Below are 21,845 nucleotides of genomic sequence, written 5' to 3'. Positions count from 1 at the left end.
TAGATTAATGCATGTCAAAGGTATGAGAAAACATGATAAATGGTTACATTTAGCCAATAAACATTTTATACATGCATAAATAAAAATAATAATAAAAGATTGCTGACAATATAGTAATCTTTGTAGAAAGTTGTATTTAATCTTGCATTTTATTTTGTCATCAGCATTTACCATTATATAGTCTTTTCTCATTTATCCAACTTGTTTTAATAATGATGTCACAGATTGGAATGATTTTTTTCCTCATAAATTTAATTTATTTATCTGATAGTAATCTTTATCAGATGCTTTAGTGACAATGATTTGTTTCTGATAAATGGGATTAGATTGAATGTCTATTAATGTTCACAAACAGAATGTCAACATCAGTGAGATTAGCTTGCATGTCTCCTAATGTTCACAAACAGAATGTCAACATCAATGAGATTAGATTGGATGTCTCTTAATGTTCACAATCAGAATGTCAACATCAGTGAGATTAGATTGCACGTCTCCTAATGTTCACAAACAGAATGTCACCATCAGTGAGATTATATTGTATGTCTCTTAATGTTCACAAACAGAATGTCAACATCAGTGAGATTATATTGTATGTCTCTTAATGTTCACAAACAGAATGTCAACATCAGTGAGATTATATTGTATGTCTCTTAATGTTCACAAACAGAATGTCAACATCAGTGAGATTATATTGGATGTCTCTTAATGTTCACAAACAGAATGTCAACATCAGTGAGATTAGATTGTATGTCTCTTAATGTTCACAATCAGAAAATCAAGATCAGCGAGATTAGATTGCACGTCTCCTAATGTTCACAAACAGAATGTCAACATCATTGAGATTAGATTGTATGTCTCTTAATGTTCACAATCAGAAAATCAACATCAGTGAGATTAGAATGTTTGTCTTGTAATGTTCACAGTGAGAAGTTAACTTCAATGAAATAGTGAAACAGTAAATAACTAAACATTTGAAAAAGAGCAGTGAATTTTAAAAAGATGAACACATTTTCGTTCTTTCCTTTATGAAAATCTTGCTTATGACTTTGGCAATTTGGCATGGTGTTGTAAATATTTTGAGCATGGGTATTATTGAAATAATTACTTTTATTGTGTTACTGTTGATTGGTGATCATTTTATAATACACTTTTTTTTATAAAAATTATCTTGACTTTAGTAGAGTAACAAAAAGGATATATTTGCAAGATGACATTACATTTACAAGATAATGGAAAATTATATTACCAAACAAGTCAGTATATGTTATCTGTAATAACTTGAACTTCCATCTTATCATGTTTCCTTGACCCATCATTGTCCCATTTGATATATTCCAATTAAGACCTCCAATTAGACTTTCAGAAGAGTTGTCTTAATCTGAAGGTAGTCTCATTTTGGAGAACAAGTTTCTTTTTATTCCACTGTTTTCAACTGTTTGTTTATTCATCCATCCTTTATAAACAGTTAAGTTTCTGTGTCAAAACTCCAAAGTCATATAAGATATCTATGAAATTTCATGGAATCATCAAAGTGATATATAAACTAAGTGAAATGTAAGTCTGTACATAAGCAGGGGACCATGGAAAATTTATAGACGACTCATGTTTTGCATAGTAAATGGGACTTAAGGATTAAGTAAGCACTGGTTTTGACTTGTCAGTGGTCACAGTGGAGATTTTACTATATATAAATATTAAGAGACATATAAATTGATAACCTTGTAGAAAATTTAGTTATATTAGTTTAGTTTGAATTGTAGTTTAACATAGACCTTTCTTTTACTAATTTCCTGTAGATAAACCTACAGTGAGTGCACCCACTTCTACCATCACTGGTAATGAAAGGAATAATATCACACTACAGGCTAGTGTCACTGGATCTCTTATTACATCAATCATGTGGTCATTTAATGACACCAACCTTACAAATGATGATGTCAATGGTCGATTTTCATGGACAAATCAAAATTCTACTGGTCCTATTAACCTTATGATCAGGAACCTTGCACTGAGTGACACGGGTACCTATGTATGCACAGTTCGCAATGCAGCAGGAGCCAGTCAGTTAACAATCAGACTCACCGTCATCGGTATGGCATATGGAAATAGTGCTAATACATTATATTAATATTGTGGTCATGCATGTGTTGTATAATACTTATATCTTCCCCTTAACAGCGTAATTCATTCATTATTATACCCTGGTATGTAACATCTGCCTAATTCATTCATTATTATACCCTGGTATGTAACATCTGCTTAATTCATTCATTAGAATGCCCTAGTATGTAACATCTGCCTAATTCATTCATTAGTATGCCCTGGTATGTAACATCAGCCTAATTCATTCATTATTATACCCTGGTATGTAACATCTGCCTAATTCATTCATTATTATACCCTGGTATGTAACATCAGCCTAATTCATTCATTAGTATGCCCTAGTATGTAACATCTGCCTAATTCATTCATTAGTATGCCCTGGTATGTAACATCTGCCTAATTCATTCATTATTATACCCTGGTATGTAACATCTGCCTAATTCATTCATTATTATACCCTGGTATGTAACATCTGCCTAATTCATTCATTATTATACCCTGGTATGTAAATTATGCTTAACATTATACTAGAAGGTTTTAAATAAGCGCTCATTTCAAATGTATTTTCTGAAACATGTTCAGAATAATATTTATCTTTTGCAAGCCTTAGTCAGCAAAAATTGAAATTATTCAACAAGTTTCAGAACTTTCATTTGAAATTAACAGAAATGAAGTGGAGGTAAATGATTGTAACTCACACCTCAGTGAAACAATGTATTGAATGAAGCAAAGTTGGGATAAAAATTGAAATATGTAATGACATTGTACATGATGATGAATAAAAAATATCAATTTCATTTAACTTCTGTTCAATAACTTTTGATGGACTTCATGCATTAAAACCAAATTTAATCAGCAAATCAGTTCTAAGACGTCCGTGCTTAAATTTGATTTTTAATTGTTGAGCCCCTTTTCAGTGGGAACAGATACACCAAAGTCACTTTTCCACTAGTGTCAACAGTTTGTTAGCTTTGGGTTAAAGGCTTTCAGAAATGTTTTGATCATGTGATCAGCATGCAAGATGTGGCCTTCATTTTACATTTTCCCCTCCTAGCATCATACAGATATGGTAGGGATATGCTGGTGTTATCCTTGTCCATCTGTATTTGTATGAAGTCTAGCCATCCTCTTTAACTGAATTTAAACTTTCAGAACCAGCTATTCCATATAAACAAATTAGGCTATAATGGATGATTTTCATTAAATTCCATCTTGATGTCATACCATAAACAAAATCAGTCATGTATTAAACTAATATTTGTATGACCACATTCAACTGTTGAAAGGTTTCGAGTGTCAGGCTCGGCTAATGTGGGTATGTGAGAAGGTTAAGTATGCCAATAGCTGTTCTGTGGGTCAATAGTTCTTCCCTAGTGAAAATGTGACTAACATTTCACTGAAATTTCACTAGTTTTTCAATAAATTTCACATAAATTTGGGCATGAGATTTCACTAAAATTTCAAATTAATTTTGGTGAGATTGCACTAAAAGTTTGCTCAAATTTAGAAAAGATTTCACTACAATTTTGATGAAAGCTTTCACTGAAATTTTGATAAGATTTAACTAAAATTTCCCTGAATTTTTTTGGGAGATTTTACTGTAATTTCGACCAAACCTTTCATTTACATTTTGGTGAAATTTCGCTAAAGTTTTACTGACATTTTCTTGAGATTTCACACAAATTTTACCAGAACCTTTCACCTAAAGTTTGGTGACATTTCACGAAGCTTTTTGCCAAAACTTTGAATGAATTTTCATTGAATTACCAGTGAAATTAAACTGAAATAGTGAATTATCAGAGTTACTAAAGACACTTTTACTGAACTTCAGTAAATTTTTTACTGTCATTTCAAAAGTTTTCAAATGAAAGAATTTGTACAAATTATATAGTACTTTATTAATCACAGTAATATTTTAGTATAAATGAAACCAAATTATACAGCTCTTAATGACATACATGAGATATGGAAGTTGTACTGTAAACTTGACTTTTGAATGTGCAAAGTGTGATGCTGTTGTGATTGCTTTAAGCTGAAAGAGCCCTTGATCCATAAGCAGTTGTAACAAATGTTTTTTAAATATAATTACAGTGATTTATCTCAGAATTCTAAAACAACTAGGCTATTTTAATAATAGAAACAGTAATAGTTGAAGCCACTCATGTTACTGAGGGATGATTCTAGGCCATGATGAAAACAACTCTGTGAATATATGACATTTTTTGATAGTCATGGGCATCTGGCAACAATATAATCACTTCCCCACCTGTAATCTGTGCCGTATCCCTCCTTAAATTCTAGCCCTGGGAATCAATTTGTAACTGTGCAACTTCCATATCTGACACAATTCTTTCTTCTTTAGTATGTTAGATGTTACTGCAGAGTTGTGGATAATTCAAATCTTTATGGCAAAAATTGCAAAATGTTTGTCCTGGCATTCAGTTTTCTTACAATTTGACCAATTATGTTCAAATCAGATGTGTATTTAAGCCATTCTTATTTCCACACACTTTTGAAACTTTATTCAAACTTTTTTTGTCAGTGCCCCACTGGAAAATTTGAATCTCCATGTATGGCAACCATACTCATTCCCATCAGTTTCCGATACTCAAAATTTATTGGACAATTACAAACTTTTGACAAATCAAACAGCTTCTTACAGTGGTCATTTGTTACATACTATATGGAAGGAATAGTATTATAAAGATCAAGTTGCGGAATGGGCCCAAACAGACCATTATTAGAAAACCGGATTGAAGACCAAACAAAAAGGTCCATATTGAGAAAAGTCTGATTCAGGACAGGAGAAAAGCAGAATTCTGCTTTAAAATGGAAAACAATGTTACCATCAAAGATCAGTTAAAAACTTAATTCAAGTTCTAACAATGGAAGCAAAAGAAAAATGTGGAAAGAAGTTATTATTTCAAAAATGAACAATACAAATTAGTGCTATCAGAAATGGAAAACATAAATTTTGATGAAAATCATTCAGAATGTACAAGAAGCAAACAATAAATTATCTTAAAATGAAATAAAGGTTTGTTTGTTTATATAAATAAAGTACCGTTGCTTAGTGATACTTTTGGCAAAAACAGTGAAATCTCAGTCACAAAATTTCCCTAATATTTTCAGAAATTTTGACAAAATCTCAGTGAAATTTCACTAAACTTTGGTGCAATACCAAGATTTTGGTGAAACAAGGATATTTCAGCGAATGTTAATGAAATTTCACTGAGACTTCCCTGATGTTCAGTCACATTTTCAATTACCAGGGTCTTCCTGCAGGGATCTTCCTCCACCAGGCCACCATGCATAGCCTATCTTAGCAATGAGAAATGGCGCTAACCCCAAAACAACAACAACAGACAGCTGCAAAAAGGATATACCCAGCCAGACTGGCTATTAAATAATGCATTGCAATTTGGCAGATTTGAGTCTTTCATTTTTGTTTTGCTCACAATTTCAAAGCAATTCAGCCCAGTTCTACATGCTGACATACTAGCACATTGTACATTTTAGATCTAGCTTTCACTGTTTGCTGTGGGAGTGTTGTATTCATGGGTTGGTAAATAAAAATTCAACCAATGAGATAGGATGGTGTGGGTGAATACATACCTAGAGCCATTTCCACCATCTTAAAGTGGCCTTGGGCACTTGGTACATCATCAGCACTGGTGTAGCTTTTTCTGGCCTGGATGATTTAAGGCACAATTACATTTTCATTGCTTTATCTACACTGCTGTTTTATTTACTTGCATGCCCTCCACATTATTGCACAGAAGGGTATTAAAGTGTTGCCAGTGTCCTTCAATCCCATACATCCATATATCCCATACATCATGAATTGAATTTCTGCTCAGTAACTTTTGAAGGGCTTCATTTGTTAAAACCATATTTGGTCACAGGAAGAGAATCATAGCAGACACTTTATCACTGGTTACGGGACAGTGTCAACAGTTTGGTAGCTTTTATGTTAATGTGTTTCAGATTGTAGGCTCAGGATGCAAGTCCTGGTCTTTATTTTACCTTTTTCCCCAAACACACATAGATATGTACATTCTGTCAATGTCTGTTCTATTAAGGTTTCCATCAGGCCACTTTTCAGGCACACTTATAGCAAATAATTCAAATTTCATACACACGATACTAGTTGTTGTCAAATTGTTAATAGGTTATGTGCCCTGTGTGAGTCACAGTTTGCCCTGCCCTTAAGAATTTTGATTCCTCTCTAAAACTGTTTTGGGGACTGAACCTGGTTTTAAGGACTTTTGGGACTGAACTTGGCCTAAAGGACTTTTTGGGACTGAATCTGGACTAAAGGACTTTTGAGCCTGAACCTGACTCTTATACATCGTGAACTTGGGCTTTTCTGATGTACCCTTTTGCCTGGGGCATCCATATTTGTTGACATTTTTTTAATACTTATCAGCATACACAAATGGATTTCATCTTTCAATTTTTAACTGCAGTAATGTCTTTAAAAGTGAATCACTTTTTTAAATGAGCTCTTTCAAAGTTGTCAGACATAACGCATTTTTCTTGAAGAGATTTTACCAATCTGTTACAGCTGTTATGTTCAGGCAATGTTAACTTTCTATTGCCTACCCAATTTTAATTTTAAAAAATTGAAGTTAAGGATCTTTAGAGAAGTTTTAAAATGCTTTTGATATATTTTCTTTGAAATTTGTGTGAAAGTATACAAATGAAAATTGTATTACTAATGGCAATCAGTGCCAGTAAATTTTACAAGTTTTATTACAGTTTTATTAACTGGTAGCATCCATCTTTTTGTTACTTGTAAATATTCTTGAATGTTGAGTGAATTATTACAATTGTCATTATAATTATTATCTCATCATCAACATTATTATTATTATTATTATTATTATTATTATTATTATTATTATTATCATCTACACAACTACTAATATTATTCACTACTTTGTATGATATTTATTTCAGCTTCCCAGCCAATAATAACAATCCCCCAGACCCAGTACTATGCAGAAGAGGCTGGAAACATGACACTCCAGTGTAATGTACAAGGGTCTCTTATCAGTGGGGTAACATGGACACATAACAACGCACAACTTCAAAATGGTGGTCATTACAGCTGGACTGTTGGAAATTCCCCACATCTCAGAATAATAAATATAGCCAAAAATGACACAGGCAGTTATGTGTGTAGTGCTACAAATTCTGCAAGAGGGACTGCAACTGCCCCCACCCCCATCAATTTGGATGTGCAGTGTAAGTATACTTAGGGAATAATTAACACTTAATCAAAATTTTGTACCCTCTAATTTTTAGCTCTACTGGTCATACTGTGCAGAAGAGCATATGCAGTGGCCTATTGTACATCATCCAGCTGTCATTCATCCATCATCCAATCATATGGCCTATTGTCCATCATCCAGCTGTCATCCATACATCATCCAATCATATGGCCTATTGTCCATCATCCAGCTGTCATCCATACATCATCCAATCATATGGCCTATTGTCCATCATCCAGCTGTCATCCATACATCATCCATGCATATGGCCTATTGTCCATCATCCAACTGTCATCCATCCATCATCCAGGCATATGGCCTATTATCAGTCATCCACTGGACATCAATCCACCATCCATGCATTAGCACAAGTTTATTAGCAGGAAGAGAATTGCCAAGAAACTTTACATGCAGGATCATATGGTTGGCCCTAAATGAAAATGGTGACTCTCATAAACCCAATATTGCCACTGTGGCAGTTTACTTGAAAATCTTAATGTTACCATTGCTTGTGCTGAATGGATGGTCATACTGACATGAGGTTTTCACTAAAAGTTGGTCTGATTGAAAATGGTGTCACATGGACAGACAATGTGGCTGCCAGAGAGGTTGTCTTAAAAATCATATTGCTATTCTTTGAGTTGATGTCTTATAATATCTGGTTGATCCCAAATGAAATGGTATTGATCTGACATCCAAGATGACTTGAAATGATTAGTATTGCTATTCCTCCTTAATGGGTGGTAAAATAAGTATGGGATTTTCACTGAAAGACTTCACATGGTGTCTGGTTGGTTCAGAATTCAAATGCCTATCTGACATCCAGTATGTCTACCATAATGGCCATGTTATAAAGTGTCTGTATCACTGTATCCAGTATGTCTATCATAATGACCATGGTATAAAGCATCTGTATCACTGTATCCAGTATGTCTACCATAATGGCCATGTTTTAAATTGTCTGTATCACTGTATCCAGTACGTCTACCATAATGACCATGGTATAAAGTGTCAGTATCACTGTATCCAGTATGTCTACCATAATGACCATGGTATAAAGTGTCTGTATCAATGTATCCAGCATGTCTACCATAATGACCATGGTATAAAGTGTCAGTATCACTGTATCCAGTACGTCTACCATAATGGCCATGGTATAAAGTGTCAGTATCACTGTATCCAGTATGTCTACCATAATGACCATGGTATAAAGTGTCTGTATCAATGTATCCAGCATGTCTACCATAATGGCCATGTTATAAAGTGTCTGTATCACTGTATTCAGTATGTCTATCATAATGGCCATGTTATAAAGTGTCTGTATCACTGTATCCAGTATGTCTACCATAATGGCCATGTTATAAAGTGTCTGTATCACTGTATCCAGTATGTCTACCATAATGACCATGGTATAAAGTGTCTGTATCACTGTATCCAGTATGTCTACCATAATGGCCATGTTTTAAATTGTTTGTATCACTGTATCCAGTATGTCTACCATAATGACCATGGTATAAAGTGTCTGTATCAATGTATCCAGCATGTCTACCATAATAGCCATGTTATAAAGTGTCTGCATCACTGTATCCAGTATGTCTACAATAATGACCATGCTATAAAGTGTCTGTATCACTGTATCCAATATGTCTACCATAATGGCCATGTTATAAAGTGTCTGTTACACTGTATCCAGTATGTTTACCATAACAACCATGTTATAAAGTGTCTGTATTACTGTATCCAGTATGTCTACCACAATGGCCATGTTATAAAGTTTCTGTTACACTGTATCCAGTATGTTTACAATAACGACCATGTTATAAAGTGTCTGTATCACTGTATCCAGTATGTCTACCATAATGGCCATGTTATAAAGTGTCTGTTACACTGTATCCAGTATGTATCCAGTATGTCTACCATAATGACTATGGTATAAAGTGTCTGTATCACTGTATCCAGTATGTCTACCATAATGACTATGGTATAAAGTGTCAGTATCACTGTATCCAGTATGCCTACCATAATGGCCATGTTATAAAGTGTCTGTATCACTGTATCCAGTATGCCTACCATAATGGCCATGTTATAAAGTGTCTGTATCACTGTATCCAGTATGTCTACCATAATGGCCATGTTATAAAGTGTCTGTATCACTGTATCCAGTAGTATGTCTACCATAATGTCCATGTTATAAAGTGTCTGTATCACTGTATCCAGTATGTCTACCATAATGGCCATGTTTTAAATTGTCTGTATCACTGTATCCAGTATGTCTACCATAATGACCATGGTATAAAGTGTCTGTATCAATGTATCCAGCATGTCTACCATAATAGCCATGTTATAAAGTGTCTGTATCACTGTATCCAGTATGTCTACCATAATGGCCATGTTATAAAGTGTCTGTATCACTGTATCCAGCATGTCTACCATAATAGCCATGTTATAAAGTGTCTGTATCACTGTATCCAGTATGTCTACCATAATGGCCATGTTTTAAATTGTCTGTATCACTGTATCCAGTATGTCTACCATAATGACCATGGTATAAAGTGTCTGTATCAATGTATCCAGCATGTCTACCATAATAGCCATGTTATAAAGTGTCTGTATCACTGTATCCAGTATGTCTACCATAATGGCCATGTTATAAAGTGTCTGTATCAATGTATCCAGCATGTCTACCATAATGGCCATGTTATAAAGTGTCTGTATCACTGTATCCAGTATGTCTACCATAATGTCCATGTTATAAAGTGTCTGTATCACTGTATCCAGTATGTCTACCATAATGGCCATGTTTCAAATTGTCTGTATCACTGTATCCAGTATGTCTACCATAATGACCATGGTATAAAGTGTCTGTATCAATGTATCCAGCATGTCTACCATAATAGCCATGTTATAAAGTGTCTGTATCACTGTATCCAGTATGTCTACCATAATGGCCATGTTATAAAGTGTCTGTATCAATGTAATCTAGCATGTCTACCATAATGGCCATGTTATAAAGTGTCTGTATCACTGTATCCAGTATGTCTACCATAATGGCCATGTTATAAAGTGTCTGTATCAATGTATCCAGCATGTCTACCATAATAGCCATGTTATAAAGTGTCTGTATCACTGTATCCAGTATGTCTACCATAATGGCCATGTCATAAAGTGTCTGTATCACTGTATCCAGTATGTCTACCATAATGGCCATGTTATAAAGTGTCTGTATCACTGTATCCAGTATGTTTACCATAATGACCATGCTATAAAGTGTCTGTGTCACTGCTCCACCTGATCATATAGTCATATTGAAATGGGGTTTTAATCACACTGCATTGTATAATGTCTAATTGGCCCCAAATGAAAATGGTGATGATATGACCTCCAGTATGGTTTCCACAGTAACCAGCTTGAAAATCTTGTTATCACTACTCCTCTTGAATGGATGGTCATTTCAACATTAGGCTTTCAATAAAAAAACTCTCACAACGTCTAGTTCGTCCTAAGTTAAGATGGTGCAGATCCTTTGTCCAATATGGTCACCATTATAGCCATCTCAAAAATCTTGTTTTCACTTATCTGGCAGCTTATAACCAAGTTGGCCATTTTGAAAACCTGATATATTAACACCTTTGAGTTTAACTGACAGTGTGACTGGAATATGGTGAGTACAAGGAAAAAATGAAATGTTTGCACATCTGTTCACATGATATGCCTTTATCTAAATAATGCCTTGCTCATCAAATAAAAATTTAATTAGCATACTTGGAGCAGTGACTACTTAAGGAAAAGGAGAAACCACTGTTCATTGGAAACTCATGGTTGCTGACCACAGAAGTCAGGTGACCATCACACAAATGATATTTATATAGAAAATTTGCCAGGGGATGATTAGAATGGCAGCTTGGACCAGGTGACTGTTGTTTACACGTGACTGTTACAACAGGTTTGACTGCATATAGTCAATCATGCATTAAAAATATGCTGATCTAACTCCGAAATGACTAGTCTGAGGGCCATCCTGCAAATCTTAATATGGCTGCTTCTCTTCAATGGATGGTCTTATCTAAATAAAGTTTCACTAAAACACAAGTAAACAAAATGTTGCTGGTTCTCTATGAAAATGGTCTTGATATATAGCTGGTACCAACTCACCAACAAATATGGTCACCAGTATTAAAAATAGAAGAAAAAACAACAACATTTAAATAACTTTTTATCTCAGAAAGTTTCTCCATAGAATTAGGCTAACTCAGAATGCATTCTGGCATAGATGCATTTCATTATGTGCCATCAAATATAGATATTTCACTTTTCCTACAGTGACTTAGTCATCATCATTAACTAATTTGTTAAGGTTTTGGTAAGTCTTTTTATCAATGCCTTGATTGTCTGCTCAACAATGCAGTCTCTCATCATCCTGGTTTTAGTTAATTCAAATCTACTCTCATTATGTTGCTGTAGGCAGAAATCAGTATGTTTAAGACAGAATGCCAGTAACATTTCCTCAGTCAGTCTTTAAGATCTTCAAATACAAGAGTTACATACAGACTTTTTCTGACTCTTCTCTGAAAATTACATCAAAGATTACATTGACAATTGCCTTAACAGACACATCTATAAACAAGACACATGCTTATAAAGAATGTTTTTAAAACTCTCAGTCTTAAGTCTACCTAACATTTATACCTGCATGTAAGTTGGACACAACTGCAAACAAAATTGGACTTTGAATACCTAAACAATTGCAAACAAAATTGGACTTTGAATACCTATGCTTACTTGGCACTGATAAGCCAAGATTGTGCTGATGTGGTGGTAAAAGACCCTGATCTGCTGTTGCATAATGTGCTATTGGATCAGGGTCTTTATTATGTATTCTTCTGATTAGTCTGCTGGTGCATTATGTGATGGCAGACCTGGGTCAGTGCAGTTGTCAGTGAGTTCAGCAAGTATATTCTTGACATATTTTAAATTTTTTTAAAGGATATATTTCCCAAAACAGACAATTTTTTGTTGTCTTGTAAGTTGGCAGGTTTTACCCCCTCAGGCTTGGGGATGTAGAAAATGTCTTCTCATGTTGTAAGTGGTTACTAATTGTGGCAGAGGCACTGAGTGGCTGAGTGGTCTAAAACACTCACCATTAATGAGTCACCCTCTATAAATAAAGTATTATTATTATTATTATAGATCACTGCTATCTCACCTCTTTCTGTGTTGGTTTGAGTCTCAGGCTCGGCCAATGAGGGTATGTGAGAAAGCTTGCCAGTAGCTTCTTGTGGGTTGATGGTTCTTTCTGGGGTTTACCTGCGTTCTTTCTGCACCATTTATACTGGCCACCACGTATAGCCTATCTTGTGCTGAAAAATGGCATTAAACCCTACAAAAACAACACCAACAACAACAACTAATTGTGGCAGCCCTTTTTCCATATGAGGAGTCTTAAGATGATGCTCCATCTGTAAGGTTATGGCTTTTTTCATAGAGTGTGGGCTTTTTTCATAGAGTGTGGGCTTTTTTCATAGAGTGTGGGCTTTTCTAATAAAATCTTTGGACTTTGAATAGTCGAGTTTACTCAGGATTGTACTGTTAAAGACATCCCCTTTATCTCTCACATCACACACTTTTATTTCCCAATTCAAGTTCCTCAAGTGACTCAAGTTTAATATAGTTTAATTTTATCAAATCTTCTTCAGATGGTCCTGTGGTTACAATAGACAATATAGCCACTAATATTCCAGTTAGGCAGCAAGTGATTTTAGTGTGTCGAGTGACTGCTAATCCAAAGGAATCCTCTGTGGTTTGGACTAAAGCTGGATTAGCCACTCCGCTAACCTCAATTTCAACTGGAAATTCAACCAACTATGTCATCACAAGCATATCCTTGACCGATGCTGGAACCTACCAATGCCAGGCAACCAACACGTTGACTGTCACAGGGGTCACTGGTTCACAATTACGTGAGAACTACATGGAGATCACATTGTTCGTTCAAAGTGAGTGCAGTTATTAGTCATTTCAGATTTTTTTCAAATACTCTAAGTCAACCAATTTTGCATGTCTTGTAAGTTACGGAAATGTTTAAGGAAAGAGACTGTCATGAATAAGTATGGAATACTCCAGTATAGTGCACAAGTCTGTTTCTGCACAGTTAAAGTTACCATGATTCCCTTGATTAATCCAGCCCTTACATTTTACTCTTTTGTTCTCGCCAAGAAAGTTAAGGCATATAAAGCATTTTTGGTCAGTCCTCTTTGATCCATTTTGTTTGTTCATCGTTTTTTTTAATTTCTTTATTCTTAACATCCTTCATATTCTCGACCCACACTTTTATGGATTGGCTACAAAAGCTTTTTAGGAATAATAACTCCCACATCAAAATTAAAGTCTCTGTGGCCTGTGATTTTACACTTGTGCAGGGCTGATCAAATTTATTTTTCCCACCCCCTTGTCCAGGACAAGTGGTTTCAGAAAATTTACTTGTCCCACCTTCACTTTTATGTGTCCTTAAAATTTCACTATCTTGCCTAGATTTAATAAGATGTATGAATTCAGTTCAGAGAAAAAAAAACAAGAAATAATGTACAAAAGATTTATTCTTCCAAGGGCTTAATATTTTATTGTCAGGTTATCTGTACTTCCATCAGAAAGAAGAGAAATGATTTTACTGCAATTCAGGTTTTCCTTAACTTCTCTCAACACTTTATTAATTGTCAGAACAAATTTTTATTCCCAGAGTCTTTTCACACTTATAATTAGCACAAAGTCTCTTGTATTTCATCAAAATTTCCAAGTAAAATAATCTGTGAATGTTACCAACAGTTATTTACTTGACTTTGTCCATCCCATAATGGAGTATATATAAAACAATGTTATATTTTTGATGGCACTATATGCACCAATGGTTACACTGCTTTCAAACTGATGAGGTATTGTTTGCTGTACCATTTGTACTCCCTTATAAGTCTAGTCCAACTGCAAAGAACATAGACCCTGATCTGCCACTGCACAGTCAATCATCTGCCAGCAGGTAAGGATCTATATCATTTGTTCTACGCATTACTCCTGATAAACTGCATGGACCCAGATCTGCTGGTGCATTTTGTCAATGCAGATCTGGGTCTGTGCAGTTTCCATTTGGACCTGACTTGTAATTGAGTACAGACAGAACATTTTGGTTGCATATATGTATTATCTAAAGACTCTGCTACATGAGTGGGGTTTTGGGGCCCTCTCCAACATTGCTACATGAGTGGAGTTTTCGGGTCCTCCCCAACATTGCTATATGAGTGGGGGTTTTGGGCCCTCTCCAACATTGCTCATTATTAAAGTTTTGATCAAACAGTGATGCGTATTTATTTGGGTAATTTGAGTATTATGTCAAACACAGTATATACATTTTTCTTTAGGTGCACCAACAAATGTCACCATTGCCGAGGGCTCATCTATATCGGTTCAGACAGGCCAGACATTGAGATTAACTTGCAGTTCTGATGGCAGTAATCCAAGATATTTCTGGACGTTTGGAAGTCAGAACGTTTCCACATCCAATTATTACACACTCAACGTGAATAACCAATTGCAAGCTGGGAACTATTTCTGTACTGCCTACAATGAGTATGGCAGCAAGCGAAGTAATGCCATCTTCGTGGATGTATTGTGTAAGTTATCTTTGTGTTGTAGGGTTTAACTTTGATAATGGTGTGGTATGTATTGTGTAAGTTATCTTTGTGTTTAACTTTGATAATGGTGTGGTATGTATTGTGTAAGTTATCTTTGTGTTTAACTTTGATAATGGTGTGGTATGTATTGTGTAAGTTATCTTTGTGTTTAACTTTGATAATGGTGTGGTATGTATTGTGTAAGTTATCTTTGTGTTTAACTTTGATAATGGTGTGGTATGTATTGTGTAAGTTATCTTTGTGTTTAACTTTGATAATGGTGTGGTATGTATTGTGTAAGTTATCTTTGTGTTTAACTTTGATAATTTTGTGGCATGTATTGTGTAAGTTATCTTTGTGTTGTAGGGTTTAACTTTGATAATGGTGTGGTATGTATTGTGTAAGTTATCTTTGTGTTGTAGGGTTTAACTTTGATAATGGTGTGGTATGTATTGTGTAAGTTATCTTTGTGTTGTAGGGTTTAACTTTGATAATGGTGTGGTATGTATTGTGTAAGTTATCTTTGTGTTGTAGGGTTTAACTTTCATAATGGTGTGGTATGTATTGTGTAAGTTATCTTTGTGTTGTAGGGTTTAACTTTGATAATGGTGTGGTATGTATTGTGTAAGTTATCTTTGTGTTGTAGGGTTTAACTTTGATAATGGTGTGGTATGTATTGTGTAAGTTATCTTTGTGTTGTAGGGTTTAACTTTGATAATGGTGTGGTATGTATTGTGTAAGTTATCTTTGTGTTGTAGGGTTTAACTTTGATAATGGTGTGGTATGTATTGTGTAAGTTATCTTTGTGTTGTAGGGTTTAACTTTGATAATGGTGTGGTATGTATTGTGTAAGTTATCTTTGTGTTGTAGGGTTTAACTTTCATAATGGTGTGGTATGTATTGTGTAAGTTATCTTTGTGTTGTAGGGTTTAACTTTGATAATGGTGTGGTATGTATTGTGTAAGTTATCTTTGTGTTGTAGGGTTTAACTTTCATAATGGTGTGGTATGTATTGTGTAAGTTATCTTTGTGTTGTAGGGTTTAACTTTCATAATGGTGTGGTATGTATTGTGTAAGTTATCTTTGTGTTGTAGGGTTTAACTTTGATAATGGTGTGGTATGTATTGTGTAAGTTATCTTTGTGTTGTAGGGTTTAACTTTCATAATGGTGTGGTATGTATTGTGTAAGTTATCTTTGTGTTGTAGGGTTTAACTTTGATAATGGTGTGGTATGTATTGTGTAAGTTATCTTTGTGTTGTAGGGTTTAACTTTGATAATGGTGTGGTATGTATTGTGTAAGTTATCTTTGTGTTGTAGGGTTTAACTTTGATAATGGTGTGGTATGTATTGTGTAAGTTATCTTTGTGTTGTAGGGTTTAACTTTGATAATTTTGTGGTATGTATTGTGTAAGTTATCTTTGTGTTATAGGGTTTAAATTTGATAATGGTGTGGTATGTATTGTGTAAGTTATCTTTGTGTTGTAGGGTTTAACTTTGATAATGGTGTGGTATGTATTGTGTAAGTTATCTTTGTGTTGTAGGGTTTAAATTTGATAATGGTGTGGTATGTATTGTGTAAGTTATCTTTGTGTTGTAGGGTTTAACTTTGATAATGGTGTGGTATGTATTGTGTAAGTTATCTTTGTGTTATAGGGTTTAAATTTGATAATGGTGTGGTATGTATTGTGTAAGTTATCTTTGTGTTGTAGGGTTTAACTTTGATAATTTTGTGGTATGTATTGTGTAAGTTATCTTTGTGTTGTAGGGTTTAAATTTGATAATGGTGTGGTATGTATTGTGTAAGTTATCTTTGTGTTATAGGGTTTAAATTTGATAATGGTGTGGTATGTATTGTGTAAGTTATCTTTGTGTTATAGGGTTTAACTTTGATAATGGTGTGGTATGTATTGTGTAAGTTATCTTTGTGTTATAGGGTTTAAATTTGATAATGGTGTGGTATGTATTGTGTAAGTTATCTTTGTGTTATAGGGTTTAAATTTGATAATGGTGTGGTATGTATTGTGTAAGTTATCTTTGTGTTGTAGGGTTTAACTTTGATAATGGTGTGGTATGTATTGTGTAAGTTATCTTTGTGTTTAACTTTGATAATGGTGTGGTATGTATTGTGTAAGTTATCTTTGTGTTTAACTTTGATAATGGTGTGGTATGTATTGTGTAAGTTATCTTTGTGTTTAACTTTGATAATGGTGTGGTATGTATTGTGTAAGTTATCTTTGTGTTTAACTTTGATAATGGTGTGGTATGTATTGTGTAAGTTATCTTTGTGTTTAACTTTGATAATGGTGTGGTATGTATTGTGTAAGTTATCTTTGTGTTTAACTTTGATAATTTTGTGGTATGTATTGTGTAAGTTATCTTTGTGTTGTAGGGTTTAACTTTGATAATGGTGTGGTATGTATTGTGTAAGTTATCTTTGTGTTGTAGGGTTTAACTTTGATAATTGTGTGGTATGTATTGTGTAAGTTATCTTTGTGTTGTAGGGTTTAACTTTGATAATGGTGTGGTATGTATTGTGTAAGTTATCTTTGTGTTGTAGGGTTTAACTTTCATAATGGTGTGGTATGTATTGTGTAAGTTATCTTTGTGTTGTAGGGTTTAACTTTGATAATGGTGTGGTATGTATTGTGTAAGTTATCGTTGTGTTGTAGGGTTTAACTTTCATAATGGTGTGGTATGTATTGTGTAAGTTATCTTTGTGTTGTAGGGTTTAACTTTGATAATGGTGTGGTATGTATTGTGTAAGTTATCTTTGTGTTGTAGGGTTTAACTTTCATAATGGTGTGGTATGTATTGTGTAAGTTATCTTTGTGTTGTAGGGTTTAACTTTCATAATGGTGTGGTATGTATTGTGTAAGTTATCTTTGTGTTGTAGGGTTTAACTTTGATAATGGTGTGGTATGTATTGTGTAAGTTATCTTTGTGTTGTAGGGTTTAACTTTGATAATGGTGTGGTATGTATTGTGTAAGTTATCTTTGTGTTGTAGGGTTTAACTTTCATAATGGTGTGGTATGTATTGTGTAAGTTATCTTTGTGTTGTAGGGTTTAACTTTCATAATGGTGTGGTATGTATTGTGTAAGTTATCTTTGTGTTGTAGGGTTTAACTTTCATAATGGTGTGGTATGTATTGTGTAAGTTATCTTTGTGTTGTAGGGTTTAACTTTGATAATTTTGTGGTATGTATTGTGTAAGTTATCTTTGTGTTATAGGGTTTAAATTTGATAATGGTGTGGTATGTATTGTGTAAGTTATCTTTGTGTTGTAGGGTTTAACTTTGATAATGGTGTGGTATGTATTGTGTAAGTTATCTTTGTGTTGTAGGGTTTAACTTTGATAATGGTGTGGTATGTATTGTGTAAGTTATCTTTGTGTTGTAGGGTTTAACTTTGATAATGGTGTGGTATGTATTGTGTAAGTTATCTTTGTGTTGTAGGGTTTAACTTTGATAATGGTGTGGTATGTATTGTGTAAGTTATCTTTGTGTTGTAGGGTTTAACTTTCATAATGGTGTGGTATGTATTGTGTAAGTTATCTTTGTGTTGTAGGGTTTAACTTTGATAATGGTGTGGTATGTATTGTGTAAGTTATCTTTGTGTTGTAGGGTTTAACTTTGATAATGGTGTGGTATGTATTGTGTAAGTTATCTTTGTGTTGTAGGGTTTAACTTTGATAATGGTGTGGTATGTATTGTGTAAGTTATCTTTGTGTTGTAGGGTTTAACTTTGATAATGGTGTGGTATGTATTGTGTAAGTTATCTTTGTGTTGTAGGGTTTAACTTTGATAATGGTGTGGTATGTATTGTGTAAGTTATCTTTGTGTTGTAGGGTTTAACTTTGATAATGGTGTGGTATGTATTGTGTAAGTTATCTTTGTGTTGTAGGGTTTAACTTTCATAATGGTGTGGTATGTATTGTGTAAGTTATCTTTGTGTTGTAGGGTTTAACTTTGATAATTTTGTGGTATGTATTGTGTAAGTTATCTTTGTGTTATAGGGTTTAAATTTGATAATGGTGTGGTATGTATTGTGTAAGTTATCTTTGTGTTGTAGGGTTTAACTTTCATAATGGTGTGGTATGTATTGTGTAAGTTATCTTTGTGTTGTAGGGTTTAACTTTCATAATGGTGTGGTATGTATTGTGTAAGTTATCTTTGTGTTGTAGGGTTTAACTTTCATAATGGTGTGGTATGTATTGTGTAAGTTATCTTTGTGTTGTAGGGTTTAACTTTGATAATGGTGTGGTATGTATTGTGTAAGTTATCTTTGTGTTGTAGGGTTTAACTTTCATAATGGTGTGGTATGTATTGTGTAAGTTATCTTTGTGTTGTAGGGTTTAACTTTCATAATGGTGTGGTATGTATTGTGTAAGTTATCTTTGTGTTGTAGGGTTTAACTTTCATAATGGTGTGGTATGTATTGTGTAAGTTATCTTTGTGTTGTAGGGTTTAACTTTGATAATGGTGTGGTATGTATTGTGTAAGTTATCTTTGTGTTGTAGGGTTTAACTTTGATAATGGTGTGGTATGTATTGTGTAAGTTATCTTTGTGTTGTAGGGTTTAACTTTGATAATGGTGTGGTATGTATTGTGTAAGTTATCTTTGTGTTGTAGGGTTTAACTTTGATAATGGTGTGGTATGTATTGTGTAAGTTATCTTTGTGTTGTAGGGTTTAACTTTGATAATGGTGTGGTATGTATTGTGTAAGTTATCTTTGTGTTGTAGGGTTTAACTTTGATAATGGTGTGGTATGTATTGTGTAAGTTATCTTTGTGTTGTAGGGTTTAACTTTCATAATGGTGTGGTATGTATTGTGTAAGTTATCTTTGTGTTGTAGGGTTTAACTTTGATAATTTTGTGGTATGTATTGTGTAAGTTATCTTTGTGTTATAGGGTTTAAATTTGATAATGGTGTGGTATGTATTGTGTAAGTTATCTTTGTGTTGTAGGGTTTAACTTTGATAATGGTGTGGTATGTATTGTGTAAGTTATCTTTGTGTTGTAGGGTTTAAATTTGATAATGGTGTGGTATGTATTGTGTAAGTTATCTTTGTGTTGTAGGGTTTAACTTTGATAATGGTGTGGTATGTATTGTGTAAGTTATCTTTGTGTTATAGGGTTTAAATTTGATAATGGTGTGGTATGTATTGTGTAAGTTATCTTTGTGTTGTAGGGTTTAACTTTGATAATTTTGTGGTATGTATTGTGTAAGTTATCTTTGTGTTGTAGGGTTTAAATTTGATAATGGTGTGGTATGTATTGTGTAAGTTATCTTTGTGTTATAGGGTTTAAATTTGATAATGGTGTGGTATGTATTGTGTAAGTTATCTTTGTGTTATAGGGTTTAACTTTGATAATGGTGTGGTATGTATTGTGTAAGTTATCTTTGTGTTATAGGGTTTAAATTTGATAATGGTGTGGTATGTATTGTGTAAGTTATCTTTGTGTTATAGGGTTTAAATTTGATAATGGTGTGGTATGTATTGTGTAAGTTATCTTTGTGTTGTAGGGTTTAACTTTGATAATGGTGTGGTATGTATTGTGTAAGTTATCTTTGTGTTGTAGGGTTTAACTTTCATAATGGTGTGGTATGTATTGTGTAAGTTATCTTTGTGTTGTAGGGTTTAACTTTGATAATGGTGTGGTATGTATTGTGTAAGTTATCTTTGTGTTATAGGGTTTAAATTTGATAATGGTGTGGTATGTATTGTGTAAGTTATCTTTGTGTTGTAGGGTTTAACTTTCATAATGGTGTCGTATGCATCTAATAATGTACAGACCATAGGGGACAGGTTGGCTTTCAGTGCTGACTATTTTAGTTATGGGTGTCATTTTTTAGAATTTGATTGCACATATCTTTAAATGGCAGTTATTCACTTTATTTGCATTCTTATAAATCAATATTCCTTGGAAGATTATTATATACATGTCCCAAGAAATTCATATGGCAAAAATCATTGGATGCAATCAGCATGAAGGTGTAATCCAGTACAAATCAGATTGAATCTCATGCATTATGATGTCACAATGAAAGCTGAACATACTGAAACAGAATTATACTAACCTGTTATTGGTTAAGGTTAGACCCTATGTCCTCTTTTTCTGAGCCAGATTTTATATGATCATGATCGTTAAAGTCTGTAGCAATTTTTGTTTGGAATTTCTTGATGACTTTTAAGGCAATTTAGAGCATTCAACAGTCAGAATTGAATCAACTTTGGGTAAACTATTTTAGTATTAAATTTTAGAAAAACAATTATAATTTATTTTAAGATGAGTAAATGCACCTACATGACCATGTTGTAAAAGACTTTAACTGCAATCAGAATAGAGCCTGTATGGAACATCAGATCTTTTGAGTATGGCTTATAAGTGGATAAATATGGTATTCCATCGCCTTCATTATATATTGTACATACTCATTTATGCTATAACTGGAAACATTATAGACCCTGATTTGCCATAGAATAATGCACCAGCAGATCACGGTCTGTGTTGTTTGTTTTACTGATTGCACCTAACAAACTGCATGGACCTCGATCTGCCAGTGCAATGTGTGACAGAAGATCTGGATCTGTGCAGTTTACAGTTGGACTCAAGTTCTAAGTGAATATTTAAAGTACTGTATATACAGTACACAAAACTATATAAGTGCTTTGTTCTTTGGCCAAAAGAATGAGTTTAGTATGTGATATGAAGCTGTCAGACCAAGATATATTCATGCACCATATAAAATGAATTCTTTGCATCAACTTGGAACAAAATACAAATACAGTTTTATAAATCATGTT

At 33.8% G+C, this 21,845-nt stretch overlaps 1 protein-coding gene across 1 annotated transcript in view; it reads left to right on the top strand.

Moving 5' to 3' along the window:
• Window positions 1-21,845, top strand: part of LOC149793724 (hemicentin-1-like) — a 204,284-nt gene that overhangs the window by 128,038 nt on the left and 54,401 nt on the right. The window contains exons 15-18 of the mRNA XM_089969043.1: window positions 1,797-2,090; window positions 7,066-7,353; window positions 13,073-13,372; window positions 14,786-15,037. Coding sequence (XP_089825169.1) covers window positions 1,797-2,090; window positions 7,066-7,353; window positions 13,073-13,372; window positions 14,786-15,037 — 1,134 coding nt within the window. The remainder of the gene's footprint in view (window positions 1-1,796; window positions 2,091-7,065; window positions 7,354-13,072; window positions 13,373-14,785; window positions 15,038-21,845) is intronic.

Source organism: Sinohyriopsis cumingii, chromosome 8 (assembly GCF_028554795.1).
Source record: "Sinohyriopsis cumingii isolate HCF-2022 chromosome 8, ASM2855479v2, whole genome shotgun sequence".
Lineage (NCBI taxonomy): Eukaryota > Metazoa > Mollusca > Bivalvia > Unionida > Unionidae > Sinohyriopsis > Sinohyriopsis cumingii.
Note: the sequence above shows the minus strand (reverse complement) of the source record. Positions and strands in the feature narration are given on the sequence as shown.